Genomic DNA, 25507 nt, shown 5'->3' on the forward strand with positions numbered 1-25507 from the left:
AGAGTTCAGAAATATAGTGTCAGAGATGTGAAATTGGGGATTGTAACACAGGGGTCTCAGATATTTTTATCCTTTAATTTTATTTCAATAATTGGAACTCCTTTGCTATTTCAACATGTTCCCCATCCTAAAGCTTTTGAGAATGCCCAGTGAGTGTTTACCTTGCTTTACCCATCTTCCCCGCTGTCCCTTTCCTCTGCTGGCAGCTCTCTGGCTTCAAACTGCTGAACTGTTCCTCTGCAGATCACCTATTTTCCCCTGAAATCCAGCAGTCCATAGGTAGGCCCTACTCCCAAGCATGAGCTCAACATCTTCCTCCAGTTCCCCAAACTGATGCTAGAGCTGTAACTGCTGTCGGACCGTCCTGATGGATGCTCTCAGAGCCCACAAACAACCCCTTCCACAGAGGCCCTCTACCAGGCATTTATCTGCATCCTCTAAAGTCTAAGCCCATCTTCCAGAAGTCAGCTTATCATCACCTATGGGAGTGCTTTTCAACATATTTTCCTATCCTGACTTCAGGACCTCAAGCTAGGCCAGGAGATAGGAAGGGGCTCTCAAAATTAACATTAGGTTGCACATTCATCTCATCTCAACAACAACTATGTTCAAAGATTATGCAGTCTAAATCTCTATTTAGAAAAAAAAAAGTCACTTTTTTCCTAAAGGACACTGAATCCTTAGTGATGCAGCTGTGCTTCCAAAGAGGACAACTGTGTACATTACTGTTCAGAGATAATTAGCCTCTTGCAGTCACATTGTCTCAATTTTCTGTATGGCAGAGTAGGGCATTTGCTTTAATTTTATGTAGCTAGTGGACCTATTCAAAAAAATTTTCATAGAACAAAAGAACAAAAAAGCAGCCTTTCTCTGAAAGTAAAAAAAAACTTCTAAGAAAAAAAAAAACACCCAAATTATTTTTTGACTTTTCAAATGTGCATTTTTCTTCTAACCATTAAGGTTTCAAAAACTCGTGGAGTTCCATCTCAAGCGGGGTCTCCATGCAACCCTAGTAACTGAAGTCAGGGGACAGGATGCAATGTAGAATAGAGGGTGGAGTGGGAAGGTAGATATGTCAAGGGAAGATATGGGAAAGACAAGTGTTGAAAGTTAGGCATGCAGCTATTGGACAGGAGACGTAGGAAGAATAGATACAGATGCAGGAGGCAGATCTGCAGATCCGAAGCATGAGAAGCCAGTAGAGAGTAGGGTTACTGAAAAGAGTAAATCAAATGACACAAGGAAAAGTACTGGCTGCAGGTAGGATATCCCTGATGCCTCTGAGAGGAGTTTCAGGAAAGATTAGGGCAGTATGAAGAATTAATATGGAACAGGACAAGAAGAAATTAGATTACTTTTCAAGAATTTGCAAGCATAGGAAAAAACAAAAACAGAACAGTCTATTAGTAGGGACCTTTACTTGATTGTGTTTGTCTGTTTATTTGTTTCATGCTTTTTATAGAATGGAAGGCTTCCCGTAGCCTGGACACAAAGAGTGAAAAAGATATTTGGGTTAAAGAGAAATAATATTTATAGGTAGTTTAGGTGAGAAGTTACCCTGAGGAAGTTACCTAGGAAAAGAGACCAACGGTCAAGCATAAGTGGAAAATATAAGAATGGAGCTAACCAGTGCACAGGCAAGGCCTTTCAAATAGGCAAAACTTAAGTAGCACTGTGAAATCAGAAAGGTTAGTTACGATTTAAACTCAGTTGTTAATCATTGGCCAGAGCGTGACAATAATTATGGCCAAAATATAGACTGTGGGCTATAAAACTATGGGCTCAGTGTGACAATGGAGAGCAAACTCTTTGTGATTAATCACTACAAGCTGCACATCATGATGACACCGACCCATGTGTACTCCGTGGACACCTAGAGCCAGCATGGGCAAAGGGGAAAAGAAGGGCAGGACTAATGAACACCTTTTACAAATATTTTAATTATAAATGACAGAAAGTGCAACCAAACCACCTTCCAGAAACTCTCACTGCCAAAACATTGATGGCTAGTGCGGAGTCTAAGCATAGGTGACTCCAGGCAAAAATGATGTCAAGGGACTCACCTCTGTGTTTCACTGGCACTGAAATAGCCTCCTTTTGATCCTTTGAGTGGTAGCAGGATGGCAATGGTTATTTTCAAGCTTTATAGCCTCACATCTTCAAATCCAGCAGGAATGAGAAAGGGTTTCTTTTTCAGAGGCTCCAGCAAACATAACCTTTGTTTCATTGATTCTGGTCAGGTAACACATGTGTATCCCTCAAACAGTATGACCAGGGGAGTTGGATATGTAAGTGCAGTGGTCAGGTATCTCCCGAGGCAGGTAAGAGATCAATTTTATTTAAACCACATGCCACACAATTGAGACTGGAGGAGAACACTTTGCCGAACAACAACAACTTTGTCCTCTCTGGAGTAAAAATTAAAATGTCTAGGTCAGTACCGCATGCAGGGGGCCTGGATCAGGATTTGTGTGGGACGTTGAACAAATCCTATCCAGGCTTCTCTCCTACTAAGGATAAGCCTACGGGCAAGAGTTTTTTCTTTTTTCCCTAGTCATTGGTTATTTTTTACATGGAAGATGAAGTCTCCAGCCCCTTTCTGTTCTGGATTTCTGTGGCTTTATCCATAGTTGCAAAGTCCTTTGTAGAGACCTGCTCATGTCTAACCTACCCTGGTCACCAGCAGGGTGACAGGAGGGGGCTGCTTATCATTTGCTTAGTGAGGAAGCATTTATAGATATGGGCTCTTGTATATTTTAGATTGCTTTTATTTGGAGGAGTCCCTGAGGGAAATCAATTTGAAGGGTAGGTGCTAAGACACTATTGGAGCTCAGTGAACCACTAAAAAGCAAATTATGATTTTTTATGGACTCCCATTTTTATGGTGTGAGTTGAAGGGAGGGGTGGTTGTTTGGAGTGCTGTGTTTGTAGGCTGTTCTCACCCTGTGGATGAAGTGTGAAAACCAGGCTTAGAAAAAGTGGCAGTACATTTCGGTTGATTTTCATATTTTCTGTCCATCTGTGGTATGTTACTTTCTACAAACTTTCAAAAACAGCCTCACTAGTGAAACAGGGAAAAAAAAATCTGACCAGATCTTTTGAGAGATGACTAACAAGAAAAAGCTCCATGGATTATATAAGATCTTACTGTTCGTGAAATTTGAGGTCAGTAAAATATAAATGATTATTTACTAGATTTGCAAAAGATATAAATTTAGGGACACCTGAGTGGCTCAGTGGGTGAAGCATCTGCTTTTAGCTCAGGTCATGATCTCAGGGTCCTGAGATAGAGCCCCACATCAGGCTCCCTGCTTAGTCCCTTAGACCCCTTAGGGGTCGGCGTCTCTTCTCCCTTTGCCCCCTCCCCACCCCCACTTGTGCACACTCACTCTCTCTCAAATAAATAAAATCTTTAAAAAAAGGAAAAATGTATCAATTTAAATATTCTTTTCCAATAATGATATTAACAATTAACATTATCTGACGATTAATTATACCCAAAGCAACATATTATGCATGTTGTATATGTGATTGTATATAATTTTCAAGAGAACTTAGGAATTAGATATTTATATTATTTCCACTATAAAGTTAAGAAACATGAGGCATAAAGAAACTAAATGGACTTGCTCAGGATCATATAATTAATAAGTGTTAAAGATAAATTCAAACTTAAATCCAGCATTAACTATTCTCTTCTTCCTTGCCAACAGAACCCATTTTTTTCTCAATTATTCACTCTCCTCTGCAAAGATTCAGGGAAGACGAATCCCAGGCCCAGGGTCACAATGAGTGAAATCCTAATTGATTTAAATCAGTAATTAGCCTCCAATTCCCTGATCGATGAGTTTATATATGGATGCATGATGCAATTCTGGCATCAGAATTTTATGTTCTGGAACATAAAAGGAAGACTGATAGGAGTGTTGCACAAAAGCTTTCTTCTCCATAAAATGGGAGTCTGGAAAACCTATGCATCCGAGTCTTGTATCTGGGTATGATGCGGGAAACTGATACAACAATCTCGCTATAAGCATAACACTAAATCTAACATTAAAGGTGGTGTTATAGAAAGATGGAGGAAATCTGAGTCCTTGATGTTATCGACCTGCTGATTTTAAAGAAGCCCTTCCTGGAGCCAACCTACCTCTAGTTTTCTTTTTAAGGAAAACACTGACTCTCTGTATTAGTTAAGCCACTTGAGATTAGGGTTGATGTCACATGCAGTTGAGAGCATCCTAACAACAGCACAGGTTGCCTGTTTCAGAGCTCAAATTCTTAATCTCTAATCTATCCAGGGAGTCAATTTACCCAAATAAGAAGTCCTAACACAAAAGGCTGATTTCTAAGTTAGCTACTTAGAATTCACATCCTATTTTCCTGTAAAACAAAAAGGTTGATTCAGTTTCCAAGGTAGCCCACAAAACCTATTGATTCCATGATACAGCTAAACAATAATAGATGGTCCTCGGGCAAGTATCGAGTACTGGAAAGTCAGATACTTAAGACTTTTCTCATTAAATACAAGGTTTTTCCTCATTCTTTGCCATATTTTATCAACAAGCCTACCTCCAAAGTATATTTTGCCTCTGTCTACTGTCCCTCACTTTTCTCTCAATTCATTCTCCGTCAGTCTGAGTCACTATCATCTTTGAGGCTGTCTAGACACAGCTCTGCACCGGGAGCTTGCTGTCCTTCTGTTCCACTTGGAAATGGGAGCTGAAGGTAGGGTGGAGAATCCAGCTCTCTTCTGTTCCAGGATCCTGGGAATTTATTTGGGGTGTATTGTCACTCTCTTCAAGATTTTTCTTAGTTTGGAGAAGGTCAGGCAGGATTCAGGGTCTCTTCTCAAGATCCCTTCTGTCTTCCTTTCTGACTCCTCTTGTTAAACTAAGGGCATGTGTGCACAAAGGAATGAAAACTCTGCTCTGACTCATGTATTCTTCTATTGTCTTTTCCTGGGTCTTTCCTCCTTTCACGGGATCTAGACTTTGAAAAGTCGAGTCCAGGAACAGGAGTTTTCTCCCTTTCGGTAATTGTGTTTCACCTATAACTTGAATCAGTGAATGAAATCATGGCTGACTATATGGACAAAGAGCCACAGGATTAGAGCAAATATTTTTAAAAATATTTTGGGATAGCATATTTTCACACATGAAGCAGGGCCTGACTAAAAATGTTAACATATATCACATGCATCGAAATATACAAAAAATGACTGTTTAACAACCACTAAGACTAGAGATTCTCTGCTTCTCTTTTTATACATCTATGCCTTTATTCAACAAGTATTTATGCAGGGCACTCTATATACAATGATAATTATTTTGCTATTCTGTTTGGCTCTTGTTAACTCCCTCATCATTCTGGTCATATTTTGGCCTCATAGGTTTAGAAAGAAATATAGTTTTTGTCTTCCCTCATACTCCTGTCTTCCAAATATATCTCAACTCCTCTAAGTAGGTTCCACCCCTGCTCCATTGAGAAACTGACTTTTCTATTTTGCAATTAAGTAACATACAGATAATTCTCATTTGTAACATCAATATAAAATCTTCATTAATTAAGATACCTTCATGGAGATTGTCCTGCCGGTACCTTCTCAGTAGTTCACCAACACTCTTCATTGCTAAGTTCGTGTAATGCACAGTCGAATCTTGTTTTCTTGGTGGAGAATCCATGAATTGGCAAGCTGTGAATGGATGAGAGCAGTTCTCAAACTTTAGCATTCATGAGAGTCACCTGGAGAACTTGTTAAAGCGGAGTGCTGGTCTCCACCTCCCGAAGTTTCTAATTTAATAGGTCTGGAGTAGAGCCTTAAAGTTCCCAGGTACTGCTGATTCTGCTGGTCTAGGAACCACATTTTGAGAACTCCTGCATTAGGGAATGTCAAAATGAGGCTACAGAAAAGAGAGATAGAATGTTAGAAATGTAATGGTTAGAATTTTCAGGTCTTATTAAGAGTGTAGCCCAAGTATTATTATGAGATGATCTTGTGCTGAAATGCCTCCTTCGACCAGGAAATTCCATCATTGAACAGGAGCAAAAAGTAAGAGGTGCTGAATTGGAGATTAGCTGTGCCTCATAGCAGTGAGTCTTGGGCAAAAGGGGAAGGCCCCTCCTTTGATTTGTGATGTGGTCACGTCTCCCAGATCTGAGAAACTGTAGGCCCTTAGGCTTCATTTCTGGCCTGCAGGCCACCCTTTTCCTTCACCCTAGCACTCTTAGTAGGCCTTGGAAGGATGCACAATTGGATGAAGAACAGAATCCCCTTCTCTTACTTCTCCAATTAGAAGAGGTAACATATCTATTCCCTGAAAAATGGAGCAGGAAGACCAATACTAGGTAGATATTATGTTGTGATAATACATATATAACATGAAAGCTACCATTTTAGCTATTTTAAAGTGTATAGTTCAGTGGAACTAAGTACAGTGTTGCACTACTATCTCTACTCTCTATTTCCAGAACTTTTTCATCATCCCAAAATAACTCTGTACCCATTAAACAATAATTCCCATGCTCTTCCTCCTCTCAGCCCCTGGAAACCTCTGTCCTATTTTTTGTCTCTACAAATTTGCCTATTTTCCTAGGTAAAATTTTAAAGTGGGTAAAAGTTATTCTTGGAGATTCCTCCCACTGCCTCGTTATGATCCTTGGAAGGATTTACATTGTTCTTTGGCTCTCCAAACTCACTTTGACCGCCTTCTTACTATAAAATGTCTCAAACACCTCCATCCCCATGAGCGGATACCCTCCTTTTCCTTCATGTCAGAAATGAAGATCTGTGTAGACGAACTCACGCAGATGTGTAAATAACTGGGGTTCTTTGAGGACTTTCTTTGTGACAGACACTTTTCTAAGTGCTTCCCTAGACGATTCCATCTTCACAACCCCACCATTAGGGATACTATTATTATCACTTCTCTTTAACAGACAAAGAAACTGAGACTCAGGTAGGATGAAGCACATTTCCCAAGACCACACAGCAAATATGTGGTGAAGTCAGGAGTTTGACTCCAGAGGCAGTTCTCCTAACCATGGAGGATGCTTATTAATCAGAAAATTTGGTAATTAATGGAATGTGAAGCTTTGTGCCTAATGGCATGTATTCAAAGATATTTTTGAGCTAAAAATAAAAGAGCACTTTCTGGTGGGAAGCCAAGAGTCATCAGCCAGGCCTAGGGCAGTTTGCTGCTTCACCCATTCCCTCCATTTCAATCTCCCAGCTGACTCCAAAAATACAGTCTGAATCCCAACTGTCCAAGCAACTTGACTCCTTCTCAGACTCCTCCTGCAACATTCCCCTGGCTCTTTCTGCCTGTACTTGGGGATGGAACCTCCTCTGGCTAGGCCTCTGCTTCCTTGGGTGAGTACAGAGGGGGCATAGAGCCCTCCTTAGGCCTTAACATGAAGAAAGCTCCATCTGAGTTTAACATTCTCCTTAGCTGGTCTTGTTTTAGCCAAGATTTGTCTCTTGAGGATTAAGCTAAGGTCAGCATAACTAACATGTCTCCCCACACCTGTACCCCACAAGTGTGCAGTCTTAATAGTAATGTAATGGTCATTTTTTCACAGTTCAAAAAAAAGCTAATAAAACCCTTTTGGTTTAGCAAAGTTATCACATAGACAGAAAAAGGAAAGAAAACTGACAACAGCAACAATAAAACTGTTGAAACAAGTTTGTGAGCCTGCCATCTTAAATCCTTTTTGGAACAAGACAAGGAATAAATAATAAATAAATAAGTGTGCTCAGGTGTAGACTGGAAGAATTAATTCAAGAGTATCTCACACTCAGGAAGCAGGTTACTGGAACTCACTATGGCATTTTGAATGTATCACCTTTTCTCATCCTGACATTTAATTTATTGTACTTCAAAGTACCCTGAAATTCTACGACCATCCAGATAGATCTCTGTATGAGAGAATGATTCAACGTACCAGTCTTGGAAAATAAATTTGAACATCCTCTGACCAAAAAATTCCCTGGTGGGCCAAATTCCCTTAATTTTTTTTAAGATCAATTATTTTTTAAAATATTTTATTTATTCATGAGAGACACAGGCAGAGGGAGAAGGAGAAGCAGGCTGATGCAGGACTCGATCCCAGGACCCTGGGATCACACCCTGAGCCAAAGGCAGATGCTCAACCACTGAGCCACCCAGGTGCCCCAAGCTCAATTATTTTTGGTCCTAAATTTCAAGCTAGAGATGGGTTAGATAATAGTGATTATTCACATCAATGTTGCCTGAAAGTAAAGGTAGTCTGGGTACCTAGTAAGAAAACATACACGTTTGAGGTAAAGGAGAGCTGAGCAGTTAAAAACTCAAACTCCATCGAAAGATAAATGGATAAAGAAGATGTGGTTTATGTATACAATGGAATATTACTCAGCCATTAGAAATGACAAATACCCACCATTTGCTTCAATGTGGATGGAACTGGAGGGTATTATGCTGAGTGAAATGAGTCAATCGGAGAAGGACAAACATTATATGTTCTCATTCATTTGGGGAATATAAATAATAGTGAAAGGAAATAGAAGGGAAGGGAGAAGAAATGTGTGGGAAATATCAGAGAGGGAGGCAGAACATAAAGACTTCTAACCCTGGGAAACGAACTAGGGGTGATGGAAGGGGAGGAGGGCGGGGGTGGGGGTGAATGGGTGATGGGCACTGAGGGGGGCACTTGACGGGATGAGCACTGGGTGTTATTCTGTATGTTGGCAAATTGAATACCAATAAAAATAAATTTATTATTAAACAAAATAAATAAACAAAAACTCAAACTCTGAGATCAGACTTGAGCTCAAAAGTGGCATGGCCACTACTGGTTGTGTGGCTTGGAGCAAATCACTGAAGGTTTCTGTGCCTCAGCTTATTCATCAGTAGAATAAGGGTACTGATAATCATCGTATTCTCCTCATAGTGGAATTGTGAGGATTAGAGCGTGGCTCCTGGACTGATTCATTGAAACTAATAGAGTCAGCAGCATTAGCATCTCTGAGTAAAGCTTTAGTATTACTCTTAGGATTTTGGTTTGTTTTTTGTTTTTGTTTTTTGATGGGAGGCTACAGTCAGCTCAGAGCACAGGTATGTGCTCATCAAAGAAATAACACTAATGGATTAACCTATGTGGGAGCTACTTACCCCCAAAATATCCATACTGCAAAATGATCAACTTCTGTTAATTCTCCCAGCCATCCCTGGAGGGCTCACTTGGAACATATTTACCGTATTAGTTCAATACCATCCTGAGCCCAGGGCCAATATAACTGCCTCCCTCGACACTGCCCCTCATTTCAGAGTGCTCACCAATAGCTCATTTTTGGAGTGCCCCTCCCCATGGGGTGATAAATCTTCAAGCCAAGAAGTACTTGAAACTCATGCCCCTCTTCTCTCTTTTTGGGTCCATGGACTATAGAACCCCCTCCCCTGCCCATTGTGCTCCTCTCTCATATTCTGGACACTGAGACCCCAGAATTCTCTGCCCAAAGGACCCCTAGCCTGTCTCCTAAGTTTTAAGGGGCTTCTTTCGTAGGTCTTTTCTCCTGAGATGGCCAGACCACTTAGGTCTGTGGTATGTGTACCTCTCCACCCCTACAAGAGTGGCCAACAAACAGCTACTTTCAAAGCTGGGCAAGTTGATGAGAGTGAGGAGGGAGGCTGCAGTATCCACCTGCTTATGCAGCAAGGCCTGAGCCGGAGGTTAGGTAGGTGCAGAAGGACAGCGGCCGCCAGCTGGCCCAACCTTGTCATGTAAGGAGTTGAGAATTCTCAAGTCAAACTCAACTTGCCAGACTTTTGTGAAACTTATTAAAAGGTAGGGGGATAGAACACATTTATCATTTGATATTTAACTCTAAAATATTTAATTATTTGGTATTTGGGAGAAATGTGCTCCTGCCCTGGGACCAGCAAATGTTAGGGGTAGAACTGAATGACTTGGTGGCTTATTGAAATGTATCCTTTACAAGAAGAGTAAATCAAGAAAAAGAACATTTCAAACCTAGGAAGCCAGTTTCTAATTACATCCAGCACTTGAATCTTAATGCTCAGTAGGTGTAAATGTGGGCACCGATTGCCTGGAAATAGCTGTGTGGGTACACTGATATAACCGTTTTCCAAGAGTCCACTGTGGACAGAAATATTTTCACTGATACAATTGTAAAAGTCAAAATCTCATGACCTCTCTTTCCGTGGCCGCCTCCTTTATTCCCTTCCCCTTGAAAATTTTCTAGTTCAAAATATAAGCCCTTTGGGAGTTGTGTCATCTGATTTCAAGAGAAAATTTGGGGTATAAATAGCTTCAAGGATCAGTTGAGCACTGATTGGACGGAGGATCAGTTTTTACAGCTCCCCGGACCCCCATCTATCCATAGCTCATTTTCAGGTACTCTTCACTTTCTGTTTTATTGACACTCTTAAAACTAAAAAAAGAAAGAAAGAAAGAAAGAAAGAAAGAAAGAAAGAAAGAAAGAAAGAAAGTCACATCATACAGAAGAAGTATTTCTCCGAGGTTAACAGTGATAACATTGTACACATTTATTTTCTATAGAGTGCATTATTAGAATTCCTAAGAAAAATGCACCAGTGACTATGTTTTCATGTTGTAAGATATTTAAACACAAAGTCTTTATTTTTTTAAGAGCACTCATGATGTAAAGCAGTATGCTTACTCTGCCATCTAACATTAGGATGAAGAGTAATTTAGCTCTTAGAGATTTTGAAAGCAAAATTAATCACAGTATTCCAGATCCCATTTTATCAACCCTACATGCACAAATTTATTTCAAAAATGAAATGAGGGCAAAACGTAGTCTTATGTGTTTTCCATGTGACATAATCTTAGGTGAATATTCAGATATTTTCACTTGTCTCACATAGATGGATAGGAAAACTGTTTATGTTTATGATAATTCTCTAACAAAACCCCAGGATTGCCCTTCCACATTATACTGTAGTTTTTGCTTCTGCGCAGTGAAACCTGAAGAGTCCTTGTGCTCAGAGGCAGGAAGGCAGAGGTATAAGGCAGGTGGCCAGGAGAGGGAGAACAAAAGGGAGAAGAGGGAGACGGAGAGGAGTGGGGAGAAATATGTATCATTAGGTGTGTTGGTTTTTTAAAAATTTATTTATATTTAGGTCTTATTCACTTGTCTATCAAGTTTCTTCTCTCCAAACCAGAATAATTATTTTAATGAATCTGGTACAACTTATTTATAACTTCCTTAAGAATGTCTTAGTACTTTGCCTATAATTCAAAATACCATAAAATTGTTTAATGTGTTTTCCACACCAAATATACATGTTGCCCCATAATTTGCTTCAAAAACTGTAAAGGGATTATCCAAATGCAAATTATCCTAAACGCAATGAAGGAGATGATTGACAACGGTGAAGTCACTCCCAGGCTGCTGCTGCTGATTACCAATCAAATATAGGACTTCTAAAGACCAAAATTTCTCCTACCTTCCCCATTCTCACTCCACTCCTCAAAGGTAATCACTTATAATAGTTTAGTGTAAATATCTCTGAATGTTTTCTAGACACTCAGTAGATACACATTCATCTCCTACTCTGTGCCATGCACTGTTGTAGGTGCTGGTGATGCAACAATGCACAAAAACAGACCAACTCTCTGCTCTCTTTATAGTTTAGTGGATTAAACATAAAATGAATAAACAATCCAGTAAACATACAACATTATATCAAGTAGCGGTAAGTGCTAAGAAGGCAATAATAGAACAAAAAGACGGAGGTGTTTCCCAGTTGAGTAGTGGGGTCAGGGAAACCCTCTTTACCTGAATACAGTGAGAAAATGACCCCTTTCAAAACTGGTAAGAGAGTCAAAGCAAAGCGAACAACAAGTGCAAAGACTCAGAAGCAGAAGCAAGGCTGGCAAGGTGGAGCACAGCAAGGAGGCCAGTGTTGCTGGAAGAAAATGAGTAAGGGGAAACTGATGAAAAGATGAAGGTAGAGGTAGGACTTGTGACGAGCTGTGTAGGACTTTATGAATTAGTTCTTGACAAGATCTGACTCATACTTTAAAAGAGCATTCTGGCCGCAGAAGAAAGAGACTGAGGGCATCAGGACAAGAACTGGGAGACCAGTAGGAGTTTCCTGAAGTAGGCCAGGAGAGAGAAGATAGTGGCTTGGCCTCTCTCTCATTCATTGCCGGTCAGGGTGCAAAACGGTACAGCCACTTTGGGAGACAGTTGGGAAGTTTCTTTAGAAAACTCAACATTCTCTCTCTCTCTCTCTCTCTCTCTCTCTCTCTCTCTCTTTCTCTCTTTTCTTTCTTTCTTTCTTTCCTTTTTTTTTTTTTTTTTTTTTTTTTTTACTAAACATACTCTTACCATACGATCCAACCATTGTGGTCTTTGGTATTTACTCAAATAAACTAGAAAAGTCTGCATACAATCATTCGTAACTGCTTTATTGTAATTGTGAGAATCGGAAGCAACCAAGATGGCCGTAGTTGAATATAAACACAAACTAGTATATCCATACAATACATTATGACTCAGCAATTTAAAAAAAAAAGAGCTATTAATACATGAGAAGACAGTTTGGTGCCTAGATCCATAATAGCTAAAAAGGCATTTTAGTTCCTTGCAAATGATTTTTGTGTTTCAAAACCAGAGGTATAACTGATGTGCTCTATTAAGTGAACATTAATATAATGGAGTTATATTAATGTGCCTTTGTCATCTATTGGGTTTTTAATCCATGCAGTAGTTACCACGTAGTGTTCATGAATGATAGAAATAGTCTTTCTTAGCCTTTATATAGAATATATTATATATGTATAGCTTTTATATATATGAAAGCCTCTATCTCCTTAGCCTTTATATTATTAGAGAGAATGAGAGAGAGATAGAGATTGAAATGGATTAATTGCAAGGAATTGGTTCATGTGATTGTGGGGGCTATAGGCTGGAAATCTGCAGGACACGCTGACCCTGGCTGGAAAATCTGGCAGGAGCCAATGTTGCAGTCGTTGGTCGGAAGGCAGTCTGAAGGTGGAATTCCTTCCTCGTGAAAGAATCTTTGTCTTGAGGCCAACTCACAGTATGTAAGATAATCTACTTTACCCAGTCTACTGATTTAAAGGTTAATCACCTCCAAAAAACACCTTGACAGCAACATGTACACTTAGGCTAAGGTTTGACCAAATAACGGGCACCACACCCTAGCCATGTGTAATGTATAAAATTAACCATCGAAGAGGTAGGTGTTGCTTTTTCAAAATTTTCTTTTAGTTACAGGCTAGCATATCTCATGCTTTCCTCTATACACACTCTTCCTTTATGTCTGTATCCACAAATGAATTCACATTACTCTTTCTCCAAGATTATATATGCTCTTTCCTTCTTCATGAATGACATCATGCATCATGATTAAGAATTACCAAAGTACCAGACTCCTAAGTCTCATATCTCCATTCGAAATCTCATTTCCATATGCTGATTTTGTCATGTTTGATGATCGGTCTTGGGTAATTTATGAGTTTAGGACATACAGCTGTAAAGTCATCCACATCAAATTTGCCAAGAATCAATGGGCCACCGTTACAGTGTGTCTGTCATTCTACTTTGAGTTGCTGATAAAACGAGGCAGCAGTAGAATTCTTGGAGCTCAGTGACATCACAGGATTACACCACAATGAATTCCCATGCCACCTGTTCTGTTCTGTGGTTTTACTTATCACTGAATAAGAAATAAGAGAAATGGCATAAGCCCTTGAATTTTCAAACCACATAGTGTAGTGTCTTGCTGCCATGGGCTAAACAATCCAATTTAAAATGGACAAAATGCTAAAAAAAACATTTTGCCTTGAATTACAATGTTGGTGTATTAAGAGTAAATCAAAACCACTCAAACATAAGTTCCAAAAGAAAGTTAAAAATGAATCAAAGTAAGTATTAATCAGTACTAACTTCCAGTTATGTAAGGCTTTTTTAAATCTTCATATGCATACATGTAGTTTTGTAATTCCAGAATTAATTGTATATATTTTGTCATAAGGTAATTTCATAAATGCATTTGTGCATAGTGGCAAATGACTGCGCTCTGAATGTTTATAAAGAGCAGCATGTAGAGGTCTTCATGTAACCTTTTGTGACTCTTTGAGATAGCATTGGGTGCAGTGGGTGAGCTTTCTATTTTTTTTTTTCTCTTCCCTTGGTTCCTGCCCTCTCAAAGATGACTTGTTCTGGATGCTTTAGCACACACACTGTCATTCTGCTTTCCTTCCATCAGCTTATGATCCGTAGGCTTCACTCTGTACAAAGAGCTTTACCTAAGCACATGGAACCCCAAAGCCAAAACTCAAGTGTGCTAAAAATAGCTCTGAGTTATCAAATTGGTGCAGACACAGAAATAAGGAAGTCAGGAGGCAGACAGGTGGCCTGTGTTCTTCCCAGTGGCAAACCTCAGTCGCTCTGTAGAGTGTTTTTATCATTTGTGGGGAGCCTTTCACACCATCTTCTCAGTTCAGACCTTTGGGAAGTTCTGGATCACTGGAGCTGACCAGCCTTACTGGCAGGTATTATCACCCATCAGTCCTGACAGTGTTGTCTAACCTGGAGCTTAGAGAGGACAGGGACCCTCGGCCAGCAGTTCTCAGCATGCCCTCAAGACAGCATCCGCACTTAACTGGAGGTGTTTCTCTTCCTCTTCCTCTTCCACTGGCATTGTCACCTAAAATGAGCTTTCAAAATAATCCATCTTTTTTTTCTTCACATTTTAATCTGTGATGTTGATCTCAGAATGAGTATCTTTTAGAGTCCTTGATGTATCATTTGTCTAAAACTTAGAGATACCTCTCAAATGAAATAACACATATGAATGACTTTTGTAGACTCCAAGGACTTAAGCAAGCAGCATGTGCTATCTGTACTATGTACACAAGATCGTTACGTATAAGGTGACTTCCATAGCTTCTATTCCTCTGTTGTCTTTCCACTCCAATTACCTTCCTTAATAACAGACATCTGTTGATGAACTCTCTAATTTAGTTTTATTTATGACTAGGATAGTACATGAGTTGATATATTCTCTAGACTGGTATCACGGTACTGCGTTTGGGAAGCTGCAAATGCTCAAGACCATTGCTTGCCTTCAGAAGACCATCAGTTTGAGAAATTCGGAGCTTCCCAAATGTGAACCCAATCATTTTTCTTTTTTAGGTACCTCATATTAAAGGATGATCAGAGAGTGATTGCTGTATTTTAAATCCTATTGCAATGTTTGTTTGGTTATCAGTTTTCCTTCACTTGTTCCTAAAGTTTAAATATCGGTATAAATTTTTACAGAAGACTGCTGGATACTGAAGATGAGCTCAGTGACATTCAGACAGATTCAGTCCCATCAGAAGTACGGGACTGGTTGGCGTCCACCTTCACGCGGAAAATGGGGATGATGAAAAAGAAATCTGAGGAAAAACCAAAATTTCGAAGCATTGTGCATGCTGTTCAAGCTGGAATTTTTGTGGAAAGGTAAGTGAAATTGTTAGTATCTCAAGACAATAAAATTTGGAAGGCAAGAGATATACTTACCATATCAAAATTACACGAGTCAAATATTTTACCTATTGAAGAAAACTTCAGTTATAAGTATACCCAGAATGAGCAAAAGTAGAACTTTATTATGAGCTTACCTTAACAAAAATGTTTTGTCCCGGATTTATTACTTTTATTTCTTTTAAATTGATGTTAAATGCTAAAAGCAAAGACTTTTGAATGACCACTGCCCTCAAATGTACCTCTGTAAGTAATTGTTTAAAAAATTGCAACGCATTCATGTTACACAACTAGTTTCACCTGAATAAAATGTAACATTTCATAAAACAAATTCTATACTACATTCTCAAATCCAACAGGCCTTTCTCTGCATTAAAACAAAAAGAGCATTCCCTCTCCATCATGGAAGAAAAGCTCCTTATGCCTGCTTTCGAAGAGTTTTTTTTTTTTTTTTTTTTTTTTTAACATTTCTGTCGCTGAAACAAGGAATACTCTATGGCCCCTAGAAGCACCAGATCAAATCACCATAGGTTCTGATGTGAAATACATGTTAATGTGGCATGATTTTATATTTGGTTAGCCCTTAGGAATACAGTCAATTTTTCTGTGTAGGAAACAAGTGTTCCAGCATAAAACTAAAGAAAAGACTTGAAGTAAACACATGACATCTGACAATTTTGAAAACTAGTTATTAGAAACCCCTTAGATGAAGAAAAAATTATACACCCCTGGTAAGGTGCATAAACTGGTCCCTTGCCAGGCAGGACCAGAAGCCTCCAATAGGGAGGCAGGGCTGGAGAGAAAGAGTATCTATAACCATATTGCCCTTTTTCAAAGACAATTTAGGAAAGTGTGTGACAGTTGCTGATTTTCATTAACATCAGATCGAAAATATCCCCATAGTAGTTCAGAAAGTCAGTGAGAGAATCACAGATAAGAGAAAATATGTGTGATTTGCCAAAAGAATGTATATTTTGTCTTTTTAAAGAAAATATTGTAGAACTTGGCAGGCTAAAAAGGATGCAAACTGAGGAAGTAAATTTCTGTTTCCATTCAATAAAAGATTAAGATTCTTGTAAAGTGTATTGATATGGTAAATTCTCATTCTTTTCATATGCTACATAAAATATTTGGTTTAACAGAGTATGGAAATATCAAATACATGTAAGATAACTAAACTAGAAAGCCGTCTTGAAGAAATTGGTATGTTACAAACATGTGGAAATGAAATCTCTTTTATTACTCTTGTATCCCCATTAGGAGGTGCATTAAAAATCGGGCCATATGTTTATCTTTCATTTTCAAAGATAATCTCCTTCAATTTTGGAAATTAGGAAGCCTTCCTGAGTATCTCTCAAGTCTTCCCTCCCAAGACCCAGTGCCTCTGCAGCTCCCCTAGCAATTCACTTCCCCAGATAGACCTCGAATCTGCTCACTGCAACCCCAATATCCAGCTCTGGGATCTGCCATCTGCTTTCCAGTTGGGTCTCTTAACTTCCCCAGCTGCCCTCTCCAAACAAGTCACTCTAACAGTGACGGTATGAAATATAAATTAGTCCCTGTCACTCCTAAACTTAAAAACATCTGATGGTTTTCCATTTCACTTGGTATTAATGGCGACTTCTGTATCATGGTTTTTGCAGGATTAGGCACCTTATTACTTTCTCGCGTCATCAAATGCCACCTTCGTTTCTGACTGAATATCTATGTTCTGATTTCAATACCATGAACACCCCTAACTCTTTCCCCCCTTGAGACCATTCATCCTGTTATTCCCTCTACCAAAAGTGATTTGCCCTCCCCTTTTCCCTGGCTGGCCCTTCCTGTCTTTCCAGAGGCCTTCCCTGATGGCTCTGTACACAATTCATCACTCTGTCTACCCTAACCAGTGGTTTACATCATAGCACTGAGTGCCGTCTATAATCTAATTTTTATTTATTGCCCGCCTTCACTCTTCAGTAAGCCCCAGGAAAGCAGCAACTGTCATTTTCTTGCTTGCCATTGGTCTCTTACCTAACGCAGTGTCTCACATAAGATAGTTTTTGGTTTGGGGGGACTTCTTTTGAGTTTTTGAATCACACATTGCAAGTACAGTCAAAACTTCCCAAGGCCATCCACCATATTTCCAGTTGGACTTTCACCACTTGCAGGAGCCCAGGAAATTCCTGGTTCTATCATGTATCAGCTACTTGCTCAATGTGAGGCAGCTCTGGTAAGGTTCCCCCCACACTGATTCTGATCCCAGTCACCCTCCCTTTTTGTTCTAATGTTCTGTTACGGATTGTGGGATTAGAACCTGATTATTGGGGAGTTCCTCTATCTCCTCAGAAGGATAATCTTGGTCTTGCCTTACATTCCTTGTAATGAGAACACACGTGGACATTCCTTCCTCAACCTCCTCCAGACCTAAGAGATCAGCACCAGAGTCCCCACAGAAGCCAGGGAGCCCTGAAGACCAGAGCACTGGCTGCCAAGGAGTGAAACAGGGACATTAATAATAATAATGGCTTTCTTGTATTGAGTCCTTATTATATTATGGTACGCATTGGCGCATTGGTATCATTTACTGTTCACAAAAGCTTATAATTATCCTCATTTTACAGATGAGAGGCATTAAATCGTTTTGTAAAGGTCCTATAGCCAGTGAGTGGCTAGTCTGTGATTTAAGGCATGTCTTCTCTTTGCTGCATCCTACCACTGTTCTCTACCATCAAGTCCCACAGGTTGAAAGTTACTTAATTTTTTGAATTTCTTACACCTGGTTATTATATTGACCTTATTTTCCTAGTCCATTATCCTTTTATTTCCCATGTCCTTCCATTGTTTAGTAATACTGACTAGAAAAAGATAGAAAAAGACTTTGTCTGCAAAACAAAAACAAAAACAACCCACAAGACAACTAAATATCATTATTGACAATCATCATTTTCTGGATCTGTTTTAGTGCAAATACTACTTTCCTTGCCCTGCAAGACTGGAATAATTATGCCTAGCTCAATGGAGTAGTTAATAGAAGTATTCTTATCTATAAACTGAAATCTTCCAAGAGAAATAGAGAATAAGGATAATTTTTTATTATAATCAATTACCACATTCAAAAATTTAGAGTCTTTAAAAATTGAAATAGTGAAATAAGTAAGGTCTCTGATAAAATGGGGAAATACTTTATCAAGGAGGCCTAGGCTAGAGATAAACATAAATGCAATATTTTAATTCTGAACTTTCAAGAAATCAAGATTAAAAAGAGAACCATGAGGGGCGCCTGAGTAGCTCAGTTGGCTAAGCGACTGACTCTTGGTTTTCGTCAGGTCATGATCTCAGGGTCCTGGGATGGAGCCCTGCACCAGGATTCCTGCTCAAAGAGAAGTCTGCTTCACCCTCTCCCCCTGCCCCTACACCCACTGGACTTCTCTCTTTATATGTAAAATAAATAAATAAATCTTTAAAAAAGAGAGAGAGAAACATGAATTATTTGGCATTTATTATCTTTAAAAAAGAAATATTTTACATAGAAACCAAGTAATATGTTTTATGGATTTTTAATATAAGGTACATTGAATCAAAAAGTTAGTGTCTAAGAGCACCTGAGTGGCTCAATCAGTTAAGCCTCTGACTCTTGGTTTTGCTCAGGTCATGATCTCAGGGTCGTGTGATGGAGTCCTGCATCCGGCTCTGCACTCAACGTGGAGTCTGGTTGAGATTCTCTGTCCCTCTCCTTCTGCCCCTCCCACTCGTGCTCTCTCTCTCTCTCTAAAATAAATAAATTACAAAAACCTTTAAAAACAAAAAGGATTAGTGTCTTCTGTAGTGGTTTTATGAAATTGCAAATTATTTTCCAAATGACTGTTTCTTATATTGACCTCCTTCATACAAATTAATGATATAGTCATTAAATTATGATTTTATTCAGGCAGTTTTGGAGAAGTTAAAACAGTATAGTCTAGGAATGCAGCTTGCCAATGGACTAACAATAGGAAAATGAAGGGACACGATTCATAGTTAAATTCTTTCTTCCCAGGACTTTGTGGATGAACCATGCATCTTCCAGTTCTGAATAGAAGTCTAATGCCATTCCTACACATTAGGGTATCACACAGATTCTCTTGTCAAATGAACTAATGGAAGAGTTGTATATATTTGATTTATGTCATTTTGGTTGCTCATCAGAAGATCCAACAAATGACTAATTAATATTTTCATTGATGCTATTATAAAAATGGAAATAACTTTCTTCTGCATAAGGTTTCTTAATTTTTATTAAATGATAATTCAAACAACCTTCAGCCATTTTTGTCAATATGGTCTGCCATAATATTTTTAAATATAAAAAAAGGAAGCTGTGGAAATTCTGGTGATACTACATGTTCTTTCTCTCATGATTTCCATTTTATATATATAAAAAAAGAAACAAATCCATAAAAGAAATATTTTAATGACATTAGGCTTCCAGCCTGAAAATTTTGGCACATAAATGAACACAAAACAAGAATAACTCTTCTGTCATTGATGTAGTGGCATGCCAAAAAGCGTTGTTGCACATACAAAGGACAATCTCTTTTAATAGGATGAAGTGAAGAGAAAGATGTCAATTATATTGACTTAGTAGGGTGCTAGTGTGTAGGCAAATTCATATTAGCATATGCCACATTGTAAATTCTCAATAAATGGTGACCATAGTTATCATTGTTGCCACAAAGACAGCCTGAAAGTAATGATACAAGGTGAACAAGTCAAAAGTAACCTCTTCCCTTATATTTAAAAAATAGTTGAAAACTGCAAGTATATGAGTCATATAAATACTTATTTTTCTTTTTCAGGATGTACAGAAAGTCCTATCACATGGTTGGTTTGGTATATCCAGAAGCTGTCATAGTAACGTTAAAGGTGAAATAATTTCAATTATTTTAATTTTTCAAATAGTCATTTTTTTCAAATCTTATTAAAATGGCTGGGAGAAAATAAGAATGGGTCTTTGCTGCAGCTTGTGTATTGGTACATAAAAAATACTGTAGCCATTTACAACATGTCTTGTGTTCCAAGTCATGACTCATTGTAGACTTACATGAGGATTGATTTGCACTAACAAATTATATCCATGCATATGCATATGTGTGCACACACATATGTGATTTTTTTTCTTCTTCATGCTTTATTTAGGTAGATCTTGAATTCAGTGTTAAGAAGGCACTAGGACTTGTCAGAATATACATATTTTTTATATATATTACAGGAAAGTTGCATGCGTTAAAAAAAGATGTTCCAGGACAAAACTTATATGAAAGAAATTTGTTTAGAATTTTAGGTCTGGGAAAATATAAAAAGATAAAATTAAGAAAAGAAAAAGAAATTTGTCTCTCTTATCTCTGCTTTTCTGTGGCCAAGACCCAAATGCAGTATGAAATATGTTAGAAATAGCTGGAGTCGAAACTCTGAAGTGGTGACAGTTTTGGGTCCAGTTGTCCCACTGCTTGTGTACCCATGAGCTCTGTTCCTATTTCTAGAGGCATTTTGCAGGCTCACCGTCAACATCTCTTATTTCTTTCTATCATTTAATTTGGGTGGAGAAATTCAGCTTTGTCTCCTCTAACAATTTCATGGTGGTTTTCTTATATCACCAAAGAATTTAAAGGACACTGGCAACGGACCATCCTGAGTTGCTTTATTTCTGATTTATTAAACCCCTTTTCTAGTTTAAATTTATATTGCTACTTATATTCTTTGGTTAATTTCCTTTTAAGCATCCTCTTTGCATATTTTTTCCTCTGCTGCATATTAGACTTTAATCTTATTAATTTTAGTTTTTCTTGGATATTTTTTATATGTTTCTAAAGCTATAATAAAGACAAATATATAAGTGAGATGTCACATTATAGAATATTAATTACTCCTTGTATCTTGTGAGATTTTGATTTCCCCAATTGTGGGCAAGAATATAACTTTTTAAATTTTTTTATTTTAATAACCTTTATGTGGAAACCAACACAATATTTTAGTATGAGAGAAAGTAAACACTTTTCTAAAATACAAGATAGAAAAAAAATGTAGAAATGAACAGGTGGAAGGAAGAAATATTACCAGTAAGGAATATTTTTAAATAGGTCTTGCTTCCTGAGGTACTTCTTGTCTTGTTTGTTCTCAATGAAGCATCTGCACTAGTTTATAAATGTAAATCATCATTGTTGATAAAAATCCCCCACAGTGGAAAACTAACTTTTATTCAGTGGGAAACCCCTAGCAGGAACTATAAACAGCAGCTTCCTAACAATCTGAACTAATTCTTCTGTGTTAGCTTTGGAATTTGATCAAAGATTTGTTGGCCTCATTTGAGATTTACTGATGGTAAGATGCCTTCTAACACAACCTTCAGAGATTTTAAATTCACAAACACATAAAGCAAGTGTTTGGGGATCAAACCTGGGCCAAATGGAAGGAATTTAACAAAGGCATACAAGCAAATAAAAAAATATCTCATTGGTGTTTTCAATTGATTAAAAATACCATTTGAAGCTGTTATTGCTATTTTCAAAAGCAGTATTTTTAAAAAAGACTGAATACTTTTTATCAGATTCTCAGTTTAGTTTCAACGTGTTACAGTACAGATAATTGGCCTCTGTAAACATTTGTTAAATGAACGAAGTTCTAAATAATCTCAGCTCAAATTAAAAATTAATGCACAGTCTTAACGTTGCCTAACCGGTACTAAACCTGCTGTGTGTATGTAAACACACACTTTGCTAGTAGTTTCTAATAATCCTTACAATTTACTGTTGTTATTTCTTTAAATTTTTAAAATTTTAGTAATTAAAATTTTATATTAAAACCTCCTTAGTATATAGGGTTGATATCACTGTTACAAGTCCATTTTATGAACCTCTCTGCAAGATTTCATCCTGGCCTTACCTAAAGCAAAAAGTCATGAGGTAGCTGGAATGGTTTGGCACACTTGCTTGTTGCTTTCTCTCCTCCCACTGTCAGTGGAGTTTTTCCAAGGGTATGTACTCCTTTCCCTACAGACCTGCCCACTTCCCTAGGGAATCGCCTGAAATGCTGTAATTACTTTCTTCCTCCCTCTCCTCAGTCAAAGGCCTCACTTTCTTTCCCTTTCCCTCTGTCCCTGGAGGAAAGTATAAATGAATCAGCCAAGGTTAGAGTGAGGAATAAGGTAGTCCTCTATCATTCTAGGGTAATTGCATCTTAAAAGAAGACATAAAATATCAAAGCTTTAAATCCAAGGACTAACTCTTAGAGTGGAATTTCAAGCCATGTAGAAGGTGGTGGTTGGGAAAAAAGAAACTGGAACCGCTTTCCCCTATAGCTCCATTGACATTGACATCACCTGCATATCTGTAATTCTACCTCAAAATGAAGCCCACTCTGGGAAAGTGATTTTTGGGGTGGATTTGAAGAGAGATGGAGAATGAGATCAGTATTACAGTGTTACGGGGTTTATTACATCCAGTTTGATAACTCTGGGATTAAGGGGATGATTTTAGCACTTACAGCACATGTTATGGCCTCACTTTTGTAAACCCAGGGATACTAAGTTCCTCTTGTCATCGCAGACACTGGGGAAAATAGAGCCTGATGTTCTAAATTGAAATGTGACCTGGTGAATCTACAATGCTTGATCTTTCCAAGAATTTTTTATAGAAAGAAACAACTCTATAATATTGTCATCTAGGGGGATCCCTGGGTGGCGCAGTGGTTTGGCGCCTGCCTTTGGCCCAGGGCGCAATCCTGGAGACCCGGGATCGAGTCCCGCATCAGGCTCCCTGCATGGAGCCTGCTTCTCCCTCTGCCTGTGTCTCTGCCTCTCTCTCTCTCTCTCTCTCTCTCTGTAACTATCATAAATAAATAAAGAAAAAATATTAAAAAAAATATTGTCATCTAAAGTATTTACTCCTTTTTTCTTCTTACAGGACGTTGATAAATGGTCTTTTGACGTATTTGCCTTAAATGAAGCAAGTGGAGAACACAGTCTGAAGTTTATGATTTATGAACTGTTTACCAGATATGATCTTATCAATCGTTTCAAGGTCAGAAATATGGAACAAAAGTAAAATGCTCCTAGAATTAGTTATCTGAGTAAGAATTAAAACGCAGAGCCATCAAGTCATCAATCAGTGCATTTCATGTTTCTAGTCGGCATTTCTAGTCTAGTCCCCGGTCTAGGGGGATGAGTTCACCACGCTGTGTAGCTTTTTTCCATGACTCATTGACATATTTCCACACGGATATCATGGGGCCATGGTAGCCCCATTCCAACAAGATACAACATCCCCCTGAATTACTCACAAAACAGTCATGTAGAGATTGGGAGCTGTGTTTTTGTTTTTGTTTTAATATAATCTCTGTTTCCCAAACACAGAATGAACCTTTATTGGTAGCTTTTCTTAAACTGAGATGAAAGGGCTTCTAATTAATTTCATTTAGAGCCACTTAAGCAACAGATTTGATCCAGATTTTTGAGCACTCTGCAAGCTGTACCTTTCCTCATTACCAATGGGATCATGGCCTTTTTGAGCTAGAAGGTACTGGGAGGTCATTTATTTTAATCCCTTGTATTACAGATAGAAAAACTAAACTTCCCAACTGTAATTGGGAACTTTACCATTTTAAGAACTAGCCTTCTGTCTTGGCTCTGGAAAATATAAACATTTAAAGAAGACAGTATGGGTAAGATTTTTTTTTTTTATGGGTAAGATTGTTATTTCATCTATCTTAGTCAAAGACCCGGAGGTTGCAATCTTTCTCAGGATTAAAAGCTAACAGGTTAATAAAACAGTTTTTTAGAACAACCTACATTTAACCTCAAGAACCTACTGCTCACATCTGACTCATATTTGTGTCCTATCCCAAACATTGTTGTGCTCATGTTGATTTAGTGCTACTATTTTGGTCAAAATATAATCATAATTATTACTTTTCGCAGATTCCTGTTTCTTGCCTAATTTCCTTTGCAGAAGCTTTAGAAGTTGGTTACAGCAAGTACAAAAATCCGTATCACAATTTGATTCATGCAGCTGATGTCACGCAAACTGTGCACTACATAATGCTTCATACAGGTATCATGGTAAGAAAGTTTTTGTAACTGAAGTCTGTTAGTTTGGAATAGTTTGGAATATCGAATTCCTTTCTTTTACGTTGCCATTGTCCCTTTAATGCCCTCAGAAGTATTGTAAGAAATGATCTTTTGGATTTATGAGGGTTAATGAGTTGTTCATAATATACATTTTCCAAAAAAATATTTTAACTCTGTGAAAAGATATCCAGAGGCAAATGCAAATATACTGCAAAATTCCCAAAATTTGAACTCTAGAATATTTTTGTTCATAACCTATTTTTCCTGTAGGGATCAGCCAAAAAAAATGACCTACATAAAAAGTCTTGGGATAAAAGTTACAGTGCTCTTTCTTCATATTATCATGTTCTCTCAAGCTGACCTCTGTGGCTTTTTCTCCTTTAGTTGCATTGCTAATCACAATCAAATCCTAGTAGGGATTTCGGAAATTATTTCTATGAATTTTCCCAAATTCTCCTTCCTCTTCTTTCCACATGAATGAATCAGTGACTAACTCAGCAATGCAATCTGGAGACAACCTGAGTAGATGTTAGGAATTCTGACACTGCCTGGAATTTCTGTAAGGTCTCAGAGTTTAGGGTGACTCCCAGAAAGTGAAAAGGAAGGAGCAACTCTTCCTTCTAAAAATTCCACACTGAGGTAGGTTCAAAGGGTAAGGCCATGTGAGATGCCCAAATCTTGGTACCTTCTTGATTCTTTTATGCGTTAGCCTATGCTGAAGCAGTGCCATAAACTGCATGTAAATAGAATGCTCCACCAAATCCCACAATATGCACTAACTATTTTGATTTTAGAAGTCACACACATGTTCTGTTGGGTCACTGGCACTCCGATCTATGTAACTAATACTCTCTGGGGCCCAGAGATCCTCAATACCTCATCTGTCCACACCAGAGACCGTT

General features: G+C 38.2%; 1 protein-coding gene across 6 annotated transcripts in view; it reads left to right on the plus strand.

Moving 5' to 3' along the window:
* PDE1A (phosphodiesterase 1A) overlaps positions 1 to 25507 on the plus strand; it is a 320097-nt gene that overhangs the window by 229618 nt on the left and 64972 nt on the right. For 5 of the 6 annotated variants that reach the window (XM_055308586.1, XM_055308585.1, XM_055308587.1 and 2 more), the window contains 4 exons: positions 15317 to 15499; positions 20341 to 20407; positions 23443 to 23559; positions 24456 to 24596. In XM_055308586.1, the coding sequence (XP_055164561.1) occupies positions 15317 to 15499; positions 20341 to 20407; positions 23443 to 23559; positions 24456 to 24596 (508 nt within the window). The remainder of the gene's footprint in view (positions 1 to 15316; positions 15500 to 20340; positions 20408 to 23442; positions 23560 to 24455; positions 24597 to 25507) is intronic. The other variant, XM_055308588.1, reaches the window with a different exon arrangement.

This window comes from Nyctereutes procyonoides, unplaced genomic scaffold, assembly GCF_905146905.1.
Source record: "Nyctereutes procyonoides isolate TBG_1078 unplaced genomic scaffold, NYPRO_anot_genome, whole genome shotgun sequence".
Taxonomy (NCBI): Eukaryota; Metazoa; Chordata; class Mammalia; order Carnivora; family Canidae; genus Nyctereutes; species Nyctereutes procyonoides.